The sequence below is a fragment of the Pongo abelii genome, chromosome 23 (genome assembly GCF_028885655.2).
Source record: "Pongo abelii isolate AG06213 chromosome 23, NHGRI_mPonAbe1-v2.0_pri, whole genome shotgun sequence".
NCBI lineage: Eukaryota > Metazoa > Chordata > Mammalia > Primates > Hominidae > Pongo > Pongo abelii.
In genome coordinates this window covers 50,807,308-50,825,850 of record NC_085929.1, presented here as the reverse complement: position 1 = coordinate 50,825,850, position 18,543 = coordinate 50,807,308, and the positions used below count along the sequence as shown (strand labels likewise).

At 54.4% G+C, this 18,543-nt stretch overlaps 1 protein-coding gene across 1 annotated transcript in view; it reads left to right on the top strand.

Moving 5' to 3' along the window:
* Nucleotides 1-18,543, top strand: part of SHISAL1 (shisa like 1) — an 89,421-nt gene that overhangs the window by 21,056 nt on the left and 49,822 nt on the right. Inside the window, exons 2-3 of the mRNA XM_024239772.3 lie at nt 10,115-10,213; nt 14,368-14,581. Coding sequence (XP_024095540.1) covers nt 10,147-10,213; nt 14,368-14,581 — 281 coding nt within the window. The 5' untranslated portion in view covers nt 10,115-10,146. The remainder of the gene's footprint in view (nt 1-10,114; nt 10,214-14,367; nt 14,582-18,543) is intronic.

Genomic DNA, 18,543 nt, shown 5'->3' with positions numbered 1-18,543 from the left:
GTGCCTGCTTCCAACATTCAAGACAGTAGCACATGCAGAGAACTTGATGGGTGCAGAACTGGCCCAGGCCAGGGGCTCAAAAGGGGGAACCATTGAAACAGCTGAGTTTGTAACTTGGACTCAGAGCCCAGCTAGCTGGGGCATGGTGGATTCAGCGGGGAAAGGTGTCAGTGAGGGACAAGAGCCTTATTAGGGATACATTGGAGTGTTTATCCACTGAGGAGGGATCTGGGGAGATAGAAGAGGTTTCCAGGTTGGAGGTCACCTGCATGCCTTCCCAGTTCCAGCACCCAGGCCAGCACCGTTCGTGGCCGTGTGCTTCTCCTCGTGGCCCTGACCCTGAGAGCAGCCCCATGGAGCAAGTGGTATGCCCGCCTGGTAGGGAGACAGTGGGGGCCCATGGGGTGTGAGCTGGCCCACCTTAGCTCCCCTGGACTCAGGGGGACCTGTCCCACCAGAGCCCTGGAGTTGGGTTTCTAGGCTAAAGTAAGGGACTTCTACCCCGGGCTGATGGCCCAAGGTCACTCCTGGTGGTGGCTGTAAAAGTCGAGGCCATGTCTCAGTTGAAGGAGATCTCCTGCCTGGATCTCTGCTGTTCCCATCTGGAAGTTTGCTCTTTGCAGTAAAACAAACCAGGCCGACGAGTGCTAATGGAGTTCCTACTCTATGGCCAGCAGACATTTATTCAGCACCTACTGTGTGCAAAGCATAGTGGGGGCGATGCAGAGGCACAAAATTTCCTACCCTCAAAGAGTTTGTACCAGGCAGGGAAGCAATAAACCAACAGGTAAGGCAGAGGGAAATCAGTGCCAACTAAAGGAACAAGCAAAGCATGGAAAGATGAACTGGGGAAATCAGACATAGACATGGAGTTCAAACACACTTTCATTTGCCAAGGGGCACACAGGACCCTCTCTGGTACCTAAACCATCAGCTTTGGGAATAGTAGAGTGGGCAACATCAGATAAGAACCCTTTATGGATCAGCTGCTAATGTTCTGAGTGCCCTGCTAGCTTCTGGTCCTTTCTATCGTTGGTATACCTGCAAGGCGTGGGGCACGGCTCCCGTTTCACAGATGAGGACGCTGAAGCCAGTGAAGTAACTTGCCCTAGATCACCCAGCTAGTTAGTGATAAAGCTCTGATCTAAGGCCAAGGAGACTCGCTGCAAAGCCTATGTGGTCGCCCCCAGCACCCTGTTTGGAGTTGAGCAAACCTGGGTTCAGATTGCAAACCTGCCACCCTCCAGCTCTGGGCAAGCACTTAGTTTCTCTGAGCTGTGGTTTATTTATCTCAGAAATGGAGATGATCATTGCCTATGTTCATTCAACCAATTAACACATGTTTATAAAGTGCCTACTACGTGTCAGGCCTGTGCGGCTCATAGAGATGAGCAAAAATGAAATGGTCTCAGCAGGGCTGGGTTCGGGGATGTGACCGCTGCAGGGCTAGGCATCGGGTCAGCAGGGCTGAAGTCACATTGGCTGTTACTAGGGTGTGAGGTGCTGGCCCTTCTCACTCGCTGTCAGCCGTGGAGCCCGGCACCCCAGCTGCAGGTGAACGGGCTGCCTCTCTGTCCTTCTCCAGCCATACACTCTGGCTGCCCCGGTCCTGGCCAGCACAGCGAGGAAAGATGTCCTAGTTCTCTCCTGCTGCTTCCTCCTGCAAGTATGAAGGGCTCACAAAGACATGCTTTGATCTCACTTCATATGCAGGCATGGAGCCTCAAGAAGTGTTTATTCCTGGACTTCACGTTTCAGAGTGAGATTTCATAACCTCTAAGTGGATGTCCTGAAAACAAAAGTTCACAAACTCAGGATTAGGTCTGCACTGCCGAGGAAAGGCCCTGGAGACTGGGAAACTTGCGGAGGTTAAACATCCGTGATGATACATATGTGTACACGTGTGTGCATGTGTGTGCTGTGTGGAGACAGGCATGCACACAAGTGCTGCCTGCAGGGGTAAACACTCTTATGAGTCGTGGAGACAGGGCACAGGAGCAGACCCCAGGGTTCGAGTCCCCTCTCCGAGCCCCACATTCTCCATCTGCGTAACGGGGAGACTGAGGGTACAGCATAGGGCTGGGTGGGAAGGGAATGGGTGAGGAACGGGGAGCAATGGGCGCCATGCTCTGCCCGGGTCTCGGGTGCTCTGCAGCTGCTAGCCCCTGTCTCCTCGTCTGTACTTCCTGCCCTTCTGCTGGGCCGCTGCCTACCCACAGGACTGTTGGTGAGGCCCCAGAGAGCCCTGCCCTGTTGAATTACTAATCCATGCTAATGCTACAACTGCTAATCATCGTGCCCACATAGAATTACTCATCATTACGTAATCTACTGTCTGTGACCGCCTCCCCCCAGGCTGTAAGGCTCATGGCAGCAGGAATCCCCCATGCCCAGCACTGTTGGTCCACAGTAGAGACTCATTAGGTGATCCCTGAGTGGTGACCAGGAGAGAAACCACTCCCTGAACAGTGGGGTCAGGAGGGCGGGCAACTGGGGCTGCTTGTGGATGAGGTGGCACTTGAGCCAGTCCCCATGGGCAGGTTCAATTTGGACATCCACGGTGGGGAAAGGGATGCCCAGGGGCAGGACCAGCTGGGCAAAGGCCCAGACTCCTGAGCTCCGCCACCAGCAGCTTCACACCCAGAATGCTGGGCAAGACTCATCCTCACCCCAAGGTCAGCCTCCCGCCCCCATGACAGTAGAGTAGGTGGGATATGTTTGGGGAACAGGCCACTTGTCCTTTGTTCTCCATCCTGTGGGGTTCAGGCCCGAGCATGGCCCTTGTCTAAGGAGGGCCAACCCTGGGGCAGAGATTCCGGTTCTGCCACCCTCGGCAGCCCATGCTCTGTTCTCCCAGCTCACTCTCAAGTTAGGACACAAACCAGGCAGGCTGCACAGAGTGCTCCTGTCCATGCTGGCCCTGGATGAACCCCACCCAGCCCCTGCCCTAGCACAGCCTCCAGACAGACCGAGACCACCCTGGGGAGGGGGGAAGTCAGAGTGTCAGAAGCTCACCTGGGGAGTGAGAGAATCACAGCGGGGAGAGCTGCCCTGAGAGGTGGCCACTCAGGATGAGCCTCCAGGCTACAGCTTTGGAGAGGGGAAGGGTGGTCCTAGCATAGGGGAACGGCATGAGTAAAGGCCCAGAAGCACCACAGACCCAGAGGGCTGAAGCTCCGGCAACAGGGATGGCAAGATGGCCACAGGGCCAGGCCACAAGGGGCCTCAGGTGTGAGCACAGCCTTGAACCCAAGGGGGCAGGTAGGTGATTAGGTGGGTACTTGGGAAAGCTGGCTCTGGGGGCCGCCTAGGGCTTGGGTTGATGGAAGAGGCAGAGTCAGAGACAGCAGCAGCAAGAAGCACGTGGCCAGGTCTGTCCAAGACTTCGATGCCTCACTTCCTTTAGTTGGTGAATTAGATGCCAATGTTCGTCCCCATTCTAGGGCTGAGGACACTGAGGCTCAGGTGTCACCCCAGGTCACATGGGATGTGGTTACAGAAGGTGAAGACAGGACTTGGCCCCAGGCAGAGGGCTCGACCCCCAAGCCCTGCTGCCCTAGACCCAGCCTTGCAATGGACTGGAAGTGTCGCGCTTGGTCGTGCCCAGAAGTGGGGTGTGGTGGGCTGAGGAGGAGCTGGCTGGAAGCCCCCAGTGCTGTAGGGGGTCTCCAGGCATCAGGCCAGCTTCCAGGCCTGTGGAAGTCTGAGGCCTCAGCCCCGCCCTGCAGGCCATCCTGCATCCTGCCCTGCTGAACCTGGCTGACACAAAAACAGATCCGTTGCTGTTCCTGGTGGGGTTTAATTCATCTTCCCAGCTCTGTTTCTCTTCACGTGCCCTCCTTTCTCTCCTTCCCCAGCCTCGCCAAGTTCGGTGTTTAAAAATAACCTTCAAATCTCGGAGCAGCAAGTCCCAGGCTGACCGGAGCGGTGGCCCACAGAGATGCATGCCTGACTCGTGATTCTGGCTGTGGTCAAACAACGAGCGTTCAGGAACATCCCACTCAGCCAGAACGTTCTTCCAGTTGTTTGAGTTTTGTTGTTGGCCACGGACTACCATCTTAGGCAGTTTACCAATTATCAGAGAAATAGAACCCGGGAGGATAAATCTAATCTGTCTGTGGTAAATGTGCTTTCTGGGGGTCCTCAGGAGGCCTCAGAAGCTTTTTCAGTGCCAGGAGGTAGAGTGAGCTTTGCTGCTGAGTGGCTGTGTGACCTTGGGCAACTCACTTCACCTCTCTGGGTCTCAGCTTCCCCCTTCTGAGATGGGAGCTTGGTGATCCACCTCCTTAGGCTGACATGGGGGTCACCTGAGACAGTGTGGTGAATACCAGGGTTCAGCCTGGTGCACCAAGAACTCTGCGAGTGTGAGCCAGCCTGGATCAGCAGCCCCAGGTGGCAGGGTGAGCCAGCCTCGGTCAGCAGCCCCAGGTGGCAGGCAGCACAAGGCCCGCAGGAGGATGGAGGACAGTGGACACCCTTCCAGGCCTGTTCTTGGGCTGCTGGAGTGGTGTCCCACAGACCTCATTTGTGGGGCCCCTCAGGTGATGTTGCCCAGTGGTGTAACACGCCATCATTATCAGAGCTCCCTGAGCCCAGGTCTCGTCTGCGCATGCCATCGTCATCACAGCTCCCAGATCCCAGGTCCCCTCCACACACACCATCGTCATCGGAGCTCCCAGATCCCAGGTGCCCTCCACACACACCATCCTCATCTGAGTTCCCCGAGCCCAGGTCCTCTCCACACACGCCGTTGTCATCACAGATCCCCGAGCCCAAGTCCGCTCTGCACACACCATCGTCATCAGAGCTCCCTGAGCCCAGGTCCCCTCTGCACACGCTATCGTCATCACAGCTCCAATATCCCAGGTCCTCTCTGCACACACCATCATCATCAGAGCTCCCTGAGCCCAGGTCCCCTCCGCACACACCATCGTCATCTGAGTTCCCCGAGCCCAGGTCCCCTCCGCACACGCCATCGTCGTCACAGCTCCCAGATCCCAGATCCCCTCCACACACGCCATTGTCATCACAGCTCCCAGATCCCAGGTCCCCTCCACACACGCCATCGTCATCAGAGCTCCCTGAACTCAGTTCCCCCTCTGCACACCCCACGGAGGGACCCAAGGTGATGGCTTTGGCCTTGTGAACATCAGTGCTATTGAACTCATGGCCCTGAGGCTGGCCGCCTTGTGGAAGCCTGACTGGGATCACAGCAGCTGGCTGGTCCCCAAGGCCCGAGGAGGTTTCCAAAGCAGCTTTCTGATCTAGCTTGGAATGGGGAGGTTGGCTTCTAAGCTTTGCTGTCTCAGATCATTAGAAATGGAATTTTTACTTAGGTAACTTCTCGTGACACATGCGAGTTATTCTTTCTACTGAGGTTTCAGCTTTCAGCTCTGGGCCTGAGCTGCCTTGGGGGCCTGGGGAGTAAGGGCAGCCCCTACCTCCTCATGCAGAAACCCCCAGACCCCTTCATCCAGAGTTCCCCACACGCCCCTGGGGCTTTTGTCCAGCATACAGGGCTGTGGCTTTGATTGCACATTGACCCATCTCAGGCCAGACTCAGGGGGTTGGGGGCACAGCCAGGCCATGGATGCCGAACAGACCCCCAAGAAAAGCCCAGGCTGGACGTGGGACCAGTGCAACCACAGCGTGCTGTGGCGGGGACACCTGTAGTGTGCAAATCCACATGACCACAGGGTGTGCCTCAGGGCCCAAGGCTGGTGTCCCGCAGGGCTGGGATTCCCACCCAGTCCGTGGAACTCCTAAGCCCCAGCCCCTGGCTTCAGGCTGCACACTGTCCTTTCCTAGAACCACGTTGTCTCACAGCAAACCTCTGCAGTGTGCGTTCATCTCTGGAACTGTCCCCCAGAGGCATAAAGGCCTCTCCAGCTCTGGACCCTGGGTCTCCGAAGGCAGAGGTGGGGTCTGCTTGGCAGATCGGGGGCTAAGGATCAGCCCTGGCCAGGACCCTCATGGCCTAGCAGAAGAGGTCCTGGGAAGAATAGCATAACGGGAGGCTGCTAGGCTCCCTTGCCTGTGCTCCCTGAGGGCAGGGACTCACCTCTTCTGTGTTCCTAGAGACCAGCCCAGGACCTGGCCCCGAGTGCAGGTCAGCAAGTGGGTGTTGAGAGAATAAGTGAATGAATAAATGAATTAACACATAAATAAAAGAAGAGATGGAATACTATAGGCCTCAGCTGGGGGGGCGGGGGGGCAAACATTTTCCAGCTGATAAAATCACGGCAGGCTTCCTGGAGGAGGTGGTACTGAAGCAGCTTCTAAAGTGATGCAGGATTTGGACTCCTAGGGGTGAAGGAAGGGTACCCCCCAGGGGTGAACAACAGCCCCCCAACATCAGCCAGTACACTCAGGGCTTTGTAGGGAGTTGGAGCAGCAGGAGCAGGGGGCCAGGCCTGTGGCTAAGGCAGATCCTCCTCATTCACTCAACAAACCTACCAGCTCTTGGACCTGAGTCCCAGCTACAGAACTGGGGCAGCCCCACCCTATGGGGGCCAGAGGAGCTGGAGTCTGGGGACCTGTTTCAACTCTTATTGGGCCTCGGCTTCCCCATCTGTAGAATGGAGCACGGGGGAGGCATCTCAGAGGTCCCGTCACTCTCCACTCCCACAGTGCATTTTCCAGGGCTGATCCATAGGACTCCCCTGGAGAAATCCATTCCTGAGCACTCCCGGATGCTTGACCTCGGCTCATCCTCCCAGGAGGGCCAGAAGGAGGCCGGGAGAAGGCCCAGGCTCAGAGCAATTAAGCAGCTTACAGCCCCCAGGGACGAGCAGGGCAGTGATGGGAGCAGAGAGGCCTGCGGGTGGATGGGGGGGGGCCCCTCCCCAGAGGAAGAGATGAGTAAGCTTAGTGTTAGGGGCCTGCGTTTCAGTGGCATTTTACATTCCTGACAGTCCCTTCCCTTGTTCTAACCAGACTTCACAAGGTCAGCACCTGACGTCCCAGCTCCCGCCACAATGCCCGTGCTACAGGGAAGGAGACCAAGGCTGCAGAAGCAGGGCCCAGGCCAGGGCCAGGCCATGAGCGCTGTGCGTTTGGCCTTGAGTTTTACCCCGTCTCCTCGCTCCAAAGTCTCCAAACTCTGAGTGGCCCGAGTGGTTTTCCTTTCTGCCTGCCTAGAGCCCTAACTCTGCCCCCAGTAAAGCAGCATTCGGAACTGCCCTGGGACCCAGGTTGCTGTCCCCTCTGCTCTCCCTGACCAGGCTGTGAGCTCTGGAGGGCAAGACAGCCGCTGGCTGGCTCCCAGGGCCCAGAGCAGGTGCCAGGACACTCTGGGCAAGCAGAGGGGCTTTTTCTTTGGGCTATGCATCGTCTTCCATCAGCTCTTCTTTCAGAAACGTGTGGTCTGGCAGCAGATCCCTGCACTGCAGGTTCAACTCTGAAACCATCCTCCTGGGGGGCGGAGGGCCTCACCTGGCATGGACAGGAAGGCACGGGCAGGGAGTCTGCTCTGCAGATGGTGGAGGTGGGGCTGGGGGATGGGACGGTGGCTCAGCCAGGCCAGGAGGTCCTCAGGGTCTCCCACCCGGGTGGGATTCGGGGCTCTCCAGGCCCTACCACCCTCACATCAGACCCTGCCCCCAAGTATGCAGGTGAGCTTCCTCATGTGGGCCCAACCCAGCCCTTCCACAGAGCAGGCTCCATGTGAAAGGCTGTACCTGTTTGCTCGGGCTGCCTAGCAAAGCTCCTCAAACCAGGAGGCTTCAACAAGAGGAATTTACTCTCTCAGCTGGAAGTCCAAGTCAAGGAATTTACTCTGGAGGCTGGAAGTCCAAGTCAAGGTGTCAGCAGGGTTGGGTCCTTATGAGGCTGTAGGGGCGAATCTGTTCCTGGGGGTTCGCTGGCGATCTTTGGCATTCCTTGGCTTATACGTGCATCACCCCAATTTCTGCCTCCATCTTCCCATGGCACCGTCTTCCTTGCACATGTGTTTCTTTGTCCAAATTGTCCCCTTTTATAAAAACACCAGTCTTCTTGGATTAGGGAGCCCCCCTACTTCACCATGGTGACCTCATCTTAACTAATGATCTCCGAGATGACCCATTTCCAAACAGGGTCAACCTGAGTCCTGGGAGTTAGGACTTCAACATGTGAATTTGGGGGGGAACACAATTCACATACCATAACAGGGTGCCACCAGGGAGAGGATGGGGTACAGTACCTCTTCTGGCCCAGAGCCGGGCACATAGTAGATGCTCAGCAAATCAACTCCCATCTCTCATCTCTACCGCTCCCACCAGATACAAGCAGGCAACAGGCGCTCTGGGAGGACGACGCTGTTACACAGAGCACATAGATGGCCTCTCCTAGCCTCCGTTTCCAACTCCTATGGGAGACGGGGTGATCATAGTCTAAGTAATCCTGTCCCCTCAGGGCCCAAACCCCTGTCTCTAGTGGCCCAACCCCAGGGCCTTTGCCCCTGCTGGCTCCTCACCGCACCCACCCCAGGGCCTTTGCTCCTGCTATCCCTCCGTCTGCAGCATTCTTCTTCCAGAGAGCCACATGGCCTCTCCCGCCTCACTCAAGGGTCTGCTCAGACGTCACCTTCTCAGAGAGGCCCTCCTTACCACCCTTCTAAGGCAGCTCCCCCATCACCATTCTCTGCACCACTCCCCAGACATGCCTCGCTTTATTTTCCCTCATAATATTAAAAATTTTTTTTTTATTGTGGCAAAATATACATTACAGAGAACTTACTACTTTAACTCCTCCCTGCTCCTTTTTTTGTTTTGAGACAGTGTCTCGCTCTGTTGCCCAGGCTGGAGTGCAATGGCATGATCTCAGCTCACTGCAGCCTCCACCTCCCGGGTTCAAGCTGTTCTCCTGCCTTGGCCTCCCAAGTAGCTGGGACTACAGGCATGCACCAGCATGCCCGGCTAATTTTGTATTTTTGGTAGAGACAGCGTTTCTCCAGGTTGGTCAGGCTGGTCTTGAACTCCTGACCTCAGGTGATCCGCCCGCCTCAGCCTCCCAAAGTGCTGGGATTACACGCCTGGGTGGCGTGGGCCACCATACTTTAACCCTTTTTAAGTGGACAGTCGGTGGCATTGAGTAAATTCAGTGTTGTGCGACCCTCCCCACCATGCACCTCCAGAACTTTTTCATCTTCCCAAACTGCAACTCTGCACCCATGAAACACTCACTCCCCATCCCCCTCCCCCAAACCCCTGGCACCTTCCATTCTGCTTTTGACCCAATGACAAATCTCCTGTGAATGGGACTCCTCTAGGGACCCCATGTAGGTGGAATCTCGTAGTCTGTGTTCTTCTGTGCCTCGCCTATTATTCATGAGCATAATTCCCTCTGGGATCCCCCTGCTGTAGCATGTATCATAGTTTCCCTCCTGTTTTGGGAGAGTAATGTGCATTGTATGATGGGCCACCTTTTGTTGATCCATCCGTCCCTCGATGGGCACATGGGTTGCCTCTACCTGTTGACTAAGGTGAAGGATGCTGCTGGGAACACGGGTTTGTGTACGTATCTGTTCGAGTCCCTGTTTTCTGCGCCTTGGGATATGTACTCAGAAGCTCGGAGCATTTTAAACATTCATTTGTTTGCGTGTTGTCAGCCTTCCTGAGTAGAACACAGGGGCTCCAGGGAGGAACCACTTCTATTTCATGCACTGCTGTGTGCCTCGTGCCTGGGAAGCTGCTGGCTCTGTGCATACTTGTGGAGGGGTTCATGGAAGTCACCATGAAACCCTCCACCTTAGCGACACAGCAGGGGACCTGGGTCCTGTAAGCTCCTCGAGGTGGCCGAGCCAGCCCGGGCATCCTCACTCGTGCAGCTCTGGCACCTGCCCACCAGCATCTGCCGGCCGGTCATTTCCACCACCTGAGCCATCCGTCCTCCTTTGATTAAGTCTCATTTTACCATGAAAAGGAAAGGAGGTGACAGTTGGCTTGTGGGGGAAGGTCATTCATTCCAGAAAGGAAATTGGATGGCGGCATCTCCATCGTCCGCACCTGGCCCCTGCTCCCGACAAACTCGCTCTCCTGCCCGCTGCCCGCCTGCCCGTCCCCCGCTGTGGGCAGCAAAGCCAGTGTCGGGTGAGACAGCCCACACCCAGCCTCTCGTGGCTCTCATTGAACAGGCAGCTCTGGACGGATCAATGCAAGCCAGACGATGACCAGTTGTGGCCAGCAGTCCTTGAACGTGCTCGCCGTCCTCTTCTCGTTGCTGTTTTCTGCAGGTAAAACTCCGTGGATGCCGGGGGTGGGGGCGGCATGGGGGGGTGTGGTCTCTTCCTGAGATTCGTGCTGGCCCATCTGGTGTTCTCGGGGCACACAGAGGCTTGCCTTTTGTCCTCCACCTTACTGGCACCCGTCTGGTGAGCAGCTGATGTTGGTTGCTGTGTGGTTGGTCTCTGTCTGTCTCTGTCTCTCTGTCTCTGTCTCTACTGGGCACCGCAGCCCTGGGACTTCCCATGGGAGCTCAGCTGGCTGCCAGGACCCTTGGGAGAAGCCCTGACTCACGTTCTTTCCTTTGTCCCTGCAAGACAAGGTTAGGCAGTGTCCCAGTCATCCCATTTTATAGATGAGGAAACTGAGGCTTGGAGAGGGACTTGACTTGCCTGGGACAAGGCAGTTAGTGGATTCTAGCCCTACCAGCCTCCTGGGCTGTCCCTGGGATCCCAGTTTAGGTTGCAGGTGGGCTCCTGCTCTCCCAGTTACAAGGATGAGCACAAACTAAGTCCTCTGCTCCTCCCAGCTAGAGCTGAGAGCCCAAGTTCAAGGGCAGCCCTGCTCCCCAGCCAGGGCCTGCTCCCAGCAAGGAGCCCCCTCCGGCTCTCCGGCTTCCTCTCCCTCTGTCTTTCTGTGTCTCTGGGTCTCTGTCTCTCGGTGTCTCTTTGTCTATCTCTCTGTCTTTCTGTTTGTCTCTATCTCTGTGTGTCTGTGTCTGTCTCTGTATCTCTGTCTCTCTCTGTCTCTGTCTCTCTGTGTCTGTGTCTGTCTCTGTCTGTCTCTGTCTGTCTCTGTCTGTCTCTCTGTGTCTGTGTCTGTCTCTGTCTGTTTCTGTCTGTCTCTGTCTGTCTCTCTGTGTCTCTGTGTCTGTCTCTGTCTGTCTCTCTGTGTCTCTGTGTCTGTCTCTGTCTCTGTCTCTCTGTCTCTGTCTTTCTGTGTCTCTGTGTCTGTCTCTGTGTCTCTGTCTCTGTCTGTCTCTCTGTGTCTCTGTCTCTGTCTCTCTGTCTCTGTCTCTCTGTCTCTCTGTCTTTGTCTCTGTCTATGTCTCTGTGTCTGTCTCTGTCTGTCTCTCTGTGTCTCTGTGTCTGTCTCTGTGTCTCTGTCTCTGTCTCTCTCTTTCTCTGTCTCTCTGTCTCTCTGTCTTTGTCTCTGTCTATGTCTCTGTGTCTGTCTCTGTCTGTCTCTCTGTGTCTCTGTGTCTGTCTCTGTGTCTCTGTCTCTGTCTGTCTCTCTGTGTCTCTGTCTCTGTCTATGTCTGCCTCTGTCTTTTTCGGTCTGTCTCTCTCTGTCTTTCTCTGACTCGGTCTCCATCTCTCTGTCTCCATCTCTCTGTCTCTGTCTCTCTGTCTCTGTCTCTATGTCTCTCTGTACCTCCTCATGCCCGCATGCTCTAATAGGGTCACTGACACCGGCCTGGTGGTTTTCAGCCCCTGCCCCTTTGCTGGGGGCAGCTCAGAGGGAGGCTATGAGGGTGTCTGGGGGTGCTTGGCAGGGCTCCCCGGACAGCAAAGCCAAAGCCACGCCCAGGTCAGGGGTCTGGGGGCCACCCAGCTGCTCTCCCCACCCCAGATGCTTCCCATGCTTTGGCTCACCTGGTCCTCACCGTCCCTGGAGGATGGACCCACTCAGCCCATTTTACAAATGAGGAAGGTGAGACACTCAGAAGGAAAGCGGCCTGCCCGAGGTCACCCCTTCAGGGGAGGGGCCAGCCAGTGAATGAGGACCATCCAGATGCAGGAGTTATGTGGAGCTGTGCACACAGGGGTGCGTTCATGGTTGAGGCTTGGGGGCCCGAAATGCGGCTCTCTCCTTCGTGTCCCTGCTCTGCTGGGGCCTCCTAACAGAGTGTCCCTCGGCCTGGAGTCATGCCATGCCCCAGAGCAGAAGCCCACGGATGCTGCCCTTTACTGCCCTTTACTGCCCCTAGTGCTCCTAGTGACACTAGTGCATGCACAGCCTCTTTCTCTAGGTGGGGGCTGCACCTTGCTGTTTACAAAACGTTCCTGGGAGCCCCCAACCCCCCTTGGAGATCATGAGTCTTTCATCAGTGAGGGGAGGTGGCCAGAGAGGTCACGATGGCCCAGGCAGCCTCATGCCAGGACTCCCACCCGGTTGTCCTGGCTTCCAGCCCAGGGCTCTGTTGGCTCTGGGAAGGCAGCTGGGGAGGCCTCATCATTACCAAATGGCCAAAGCCCGTGGCGCTGACCGCCCAGTGATGGCCGGGTGAGCTGGGTGCTGGTAATGGGCAGGACCCTTCCACATCCCCTAACCTTGCCGGGCCTCCCCTCCCCAGCCCCCCATCTCTGCATATCAGGCTCCTCCCAGTCCCTAGAGGCGCAGCTCAAAGGCTGCCCCCTCCATGCTGCCCTACCGCTCCGTCCCTTCCCTCCCTGAGTCCTGTGGTAGCCTCACGGGCTGGTCCCAGGGCCTAAGCTAGACTTTCTGACCAGCAGTGTGAGTGTGCCTGGTCCCTCTCCAGCTGCCCACACACTGAGCCTGAGCAGGGCCTCCTCACTGACCCAGACAGTGGCCGGAACTAGCCAGCTGCCTCTGCCCCTTGCCGCTAGGCCAGTGGGTCCCAAACCCAAGCCCATCAGCATCCCCTGCAGGGCTTGCCAGGACAGATGGCGGGGCCTACCCCAGAACTTCTGATTCAGAAGCCCAGTGGCCTGAGAATCTGCATTTCTGACAAGCCGTCCGGGGATGCCCTCGAGGCCGATCAGGGGCCACACTTTGGGAACTGCTGCTCTGAGCCACAGTTTTCTCCCCTGTACGATGGGAATAAATGAGATGGAGTGAGACAGCTGTCTACTTGGGGCTCCCTTAATAACCTCTGCATCCCCAGAGGGGGTCTTCTTCTTTCTTAAGGTTGAGGAAGAGAAGGGGGCCTGGAAAGCTCCCACCTGGTTCCCCCAAAGCTGAGACCTTTCTCTCGCAGTGGTCATGCCCAGCCTCACAGAAGAGGGTGCTGTCTGTGGGGGAAGGGGTGTGGAATTTCATGCCCCACCCGAGGCAGCCTCAGCACCCCGGCACGTGAAGGCCGCCTGCCCATCTGCCAGCCCAGCCCAGCTGGGACTCCCCTGCGGCAGCCCCGGGTGGGCAGGCGGGGAGCTGTGTGGGCTGCAGTCTAATAACCTCTCAGCAGACACAGAGCTTTCAACGAGCTGGAGGAGCTCCTGCAAAGCCACTGCCTTTGTGGTTGAAGGAATGTATTCAGCCAGCGAAGCCCCTTTTCAGTGATACAAATTAGATACAGCGATCTCTTTTATGAAGATACTAATTAAGCCTGAGAGAGCGGGCTCTAGGTTTTTTCCATTGTTATATTTGTTCAGACTTTCAGTCCTGTTTATCACCATCGGCACGACTCGTAAATACTGTCCTGGGTTTGCAGTAGCACTGGTGGTTGAATAGGGGCCTCCACCCCTGAGCAGAGCGGTGGGAGGGTTCCAGGCCAAGGCGGAGCTACCACCGTGAGGTGGGGGTGACTGAGGCAGGCCCTTGGGGACCTTGGGGCCTAGGGTACTAGTTTAGTAGAAACCACGGAATGGATGGTCTGCTGTTTTTGACACAAGAGGTACCCAAGAGGTCCTTGCACCTATGCCAGCCACCACCCGGGCCAGCCTGGACTTAGCAACGGGTCCACCACGGCCCACCTGGGAATGAAGAGCTAGTGATACAAGACTGGAGAGGGCCCCAAACTTCGAATCCAGGCCTGAGTTCCATTCCTGTCCCTCCAACACATATCAGCTCGGGCAAGCCACCTTAGGTCTCTGAGCCTCAGTTTCTCCATCTGTAAAGTGGGATCTCAAACTTGCTTGGCTGTGTGAGTTAAATGAGATGGGTCTGTGAAACATACAGTAGGTGCTCAGTTAAGGCTGATTTCCTAATTGAGTGACTGCTGCATGTCAAGCATGTTCACCGAAGCAGGAGAGCCAGCCCTGCCCTCCAGGACCAGCCAGTCTGGGTGACACAGAGAGTGTAACCAGGGCTGGGAGGCTGGGGGTAATGGGAACCCAGAGGTGAGGCTCACAGTGGACCACAAAGGCATCCAGGGGAGGGAAGAAGTAGGCAGGACCTGAGAAGAGGCCGGCCAGTCCCCCTGCCTCTTGGCACCCATGGACTGGTGAGGGACCCCTCTGAGCCTGGTGACTCTGTCTTCCAGTCTTGTCTGCACATTTCCGGGTCTGTGAACCATACACAGACCACAAAGGCCGCTACCACTTCGGCTTCCACTGCCCCCGGCTCTCGGACAATAAGACCTTCATCCTCTGTTGTCACCATAACAACACGGTCTTCAAATACTGCTGCAACGAGACGGAGTTCCAGGCGGTGATGCAGGCGAACCTCACGGCCAGCTCCGAGGGTTACATGCACAAGTGAGTGCCACTCTGGGGGTGCAACCCCACTGCCTCGGGACCCAGGCAAGGCAACTTGCCTCCCAAAATCCCGTCCCCTGGGGAGGCAGTTGGGTAACCACTATAAGGTTGGGTGGGCCTGGAAGGAGTCTGGGAGAGTCTTTGGATGACCAGGGTTTTTGGCCCATTGTGCCTTCTAAGCTTCAGCCTTCTCATCTGAAAAATGCACACAGAGGCCAGGTGCAGTGGCTCACACCTGTAATCCTAGCACTTTGGGAGAATTAGGTGGGTGGATCACCTGAGGTCAGGAGTTCGAGACCAGCCTAGCCAACATGGTGAAACCCCATCGCTACTAAAAATACAAAAATTAGCAGGGTGTGGTGGCAGGTGCCTGTAATCCCAGCTACTCAGGAGGCTGAGGCAGGAGAATCACTTGAACCCAGGAGGCAGAGGTTGCAGTGAGCAGAGATGGCGCCATTGCACTCCAGCCTGGGTGACAAGAGTGAAACTCCATCTCAAAAAAGAAAAGAAAAGAGGGAGGGAGGGAGGAAGGGACACAGAATACTCACTTTGCAGGGTTACCATAGAAGCTAAGTGAGGTTAAGGATTTGGAAAGCTTTCAGGCGTAGAAGGCGCCTGGGCCTGTAATCCACCAGGTTCCTTCATTCATTCTTCATTCATTTAACAATACTGATTGACACCATTGACCCAGAGATTAATCCCATGCCGTTCTATTCCTCGAGGTGATTAAAATACACTGGGATCAGGGGCCTGATGGAGGGGACCACAGGTGTGGAGAAAGAGAGAGTTTGCTGGTAGAAAAGCAATGAGAGCATGCTAAGTAGAGTCATGGAGTTTCAAAACAGCATGCATTTCTCTATTATGAGTGAAGCTGGCCATCTTTTCACATGCCTGAGAGACATTTGTATTTCTTTTACCGTGAGCTAGCTGTTTGTGTCTTTTGTCATTTTTCTATTGAATTTTTGTTTTTTTTTCTTGTTTATTTATGGGTGCTTTTCATATATGAAGGAAATATGATGAGTTACAAACGTCTTCCCATCTTCTCATTGTTGAATGTTTCCATACAAATGTTTCCTCAGTGTGACTTTGACTTTATACCGCTTTTTCCTTCTGCTTAATTTTGTTATATAATCACATTTTATCATTTTTTTTTCTTTTATGGTTTCTGGCTTTTGCATCATACTAAGAAAGGCGTTTCCTGCTCTGAGGTCATTAAAAATACTACATTTTCTCCTAATTATTTTACGTTTTAATATTTCATCTTTAAGTAGTTGTGCTCTCTGGAATTTACTTTGATGAAAGTTTTAAAGTTGGCATTAAACTGTATTATTCTTTTTTCAAAATGGGTAGCTGGTTATTCCAACACCATTTATTAAATTGGCCATCTCTTTTCTACCGATATGAAATGCAAACTTACCAAATACCTTAATATACTAAATCTGAGTATTGAGGTAGAGTGTGATACGCAGTTGGCTTCACTTGCTCTGGCTATACACTAGTGCCTCACTGCGTTAACCACTGTGACTTTTAATATGTTTTAATATCTTAGTGGGCTCCTCCTGGCTCTTCTGTCATGCAAATTTTATAATTAGCTGTGTAGTACCCCTACCTCCCCCCAAAAAAATCCAGTTAGTATTTTTTACTGAGATTATATTGAATTCACAGGTTAACCCAAGGATTGACTTTTTATGATGTCAAACATTTCCATACAAATGTCTTTCCATTTGTTCCAGTTTTCTTTCATAGTATTTTAGAGTTTTCTTCATATAGATATTAGACATATATTTTGCATTTATTTCGAGTTATTTCTTTTTATGTTGCTGTTGGGTCTTTCCTTCCGCTATATCCTGTGAGTATTGTTAAAAGCAATGATTTTGAGATATGAATTTTGATAAAAGCAATGATTTTGAGATAGGAATTTTGCATTCAGCCACCTTACTGAAATTTCTTATTTTTTTTTCAGTTGATTCTCTTAGGTTTCCAGTTATTCCACTTGTAAACAATGATAATTTTATCGCCCTACCTTGCCGTTTTTGTGCCTCACTTCTTTTTCTTGTCCGATTGTGTTGGCTAGTGCCTCTAAAACAGTCTTTAGAATTGTCAGGCTTCTTATCTTCTTCTGATTTTAATGTGATGCTTCAAATTATTTTCCCAATAAGCATGAGGCTGAGTTTTGGGGCAGATGTATTTTTTCATGATAAGGAAAAATCTTTCTGAAAGGGGCGTTTGTTGAAGGGAGGTGGTGGGTTGCAAGTGTGAGCCTCGATCTCTGTCTGATGTTGGGGCTGAAGGGCTTTGCCACCGTGCTGCATTCGCTCAGGGGGAAGCCGCCTGTTCCAAATCTCCCCACCTCCCACCTAGGCCAGTTCCCCAGCCTTCCTTCCTCAAATGCACGGGTGCTTCCCCTGAATCTCTCGCCATCTGCTCAGCCCTTAGAATAATTCTGTGTGTGAAGTCACTCAGCAAGCTCTGTCCATCATATCAGGGCTGCAATCAGATCTGGGATTTGACCCAAGCCTTGTATAAGACAAGAAACGAATTCCCTGAGAGACGAGGGTAGTGCCAGGACTCGGGTAAGGACCTTGTCATGCTGCAAGTTCTGGCTGAACGCCAGACAAGGCTTGGCAAAACAACCAGACTTCTCCAAGGTCTGGTGACTGGTGTCTGGGATCCTCATTTTGAAGCCCACAAGTTTCTATAATCTGCATATTTGCACAGGATTTCACACGGAACACTCCACTCCAGCAGCACAGGGGGTCTTGGCGGCTGCTGATGAAGAGTTGGGCTGAAAAATAAAGGCCTTCCTCTGGGGAGAATGGGAGTATTGAGGATCAGAATTTTAACTTACATTTTTAATCTTTAGCCCTAGAAAGTGTTTATGGAGCACATAATATGGCTGAGTCTCTGCACTCAACCTTATCATGCCACTGCAGCTACCTGGCAGCCCATCCTCAGCCCGTTTTGCAGATGAGGAAGGGGAGGCACAGAGCAGTTGAGTCACTTGCCTGATGAAGGCAACGGTTAGTGGTGGAGCCAGCAGCCAACCCAGATGGTCTGGAATCACTTTAGTCATTCTGGAGCTTCTACCAACAGAGGCAGATCCTACCGAGGAGAGGCCCCCTGAGCAGGGATCCCACCCCAGCACCACTGACATTTCAGGCCAGGACACCCTCCATGGTGGGGCCCACCCTGTACATTGTGGGATGTTTAGTAGCATCCCGATGGCCTCCACTGACCCGGTGCACCTCCTCCCCACCGCCCCGGTGACAACCAGCAATGGCTCCTGACAGTGCCAAATGCGGGGGCACAGAATCATCTCCAGTTAAGCTGCTGCCCTGGGGAGATCCCATCCCTTGTCATTCTCCAGCGATCTTCTCGTCACCTTCCCTCTCCATAGCTGTGAGTGTGGAGCCCACACAGAGGAGGATGCAGCTCCTTCTCCTCCCCCAGGCTTCTCCTGTCATAGGTGCTCCTGCAGGGGAGGCATGGTGCTTGATTCTCGAGATCTGACAGTGTTTAAGAAGGTGGGAGCCCCACAGCCCAGAGGAAAGAGCACTTTTGGGCAGAATTCTCTGCAGCCCAGTGGAAGAGCAAGGGGGAACCAGGGAATAAACAGCTGGTGGAGGCAGGGGGTCCGGGGGTCCTGTCTAGCCTGGGGGATAGGGTGGATAGACCTTCTTCTGAGGCCATCAGGGGCCCCTGGAGGGCTTTAAATGGCTTGGTGCTGCATAGGCCATGCATGGGATAAGGCCCCAGAGGACCTAGAGTGTCTGCAGGAGCAGGAGCCATGAGGGTGGCCTCAGCCAGACCTGGACCCCAATGAGGGGAGATCAAGAATTCGGGTCAGGGGCCATGGAAGCCTCTTCCCAGCTGCCCAGTTTCAAGGACCTTGGGGAGAGGACCCAAGCCCAGGGAGCTGAAGTAGGGCCTGGTGTCCAGGTGGGGCTGGACCAGTGGCAGAG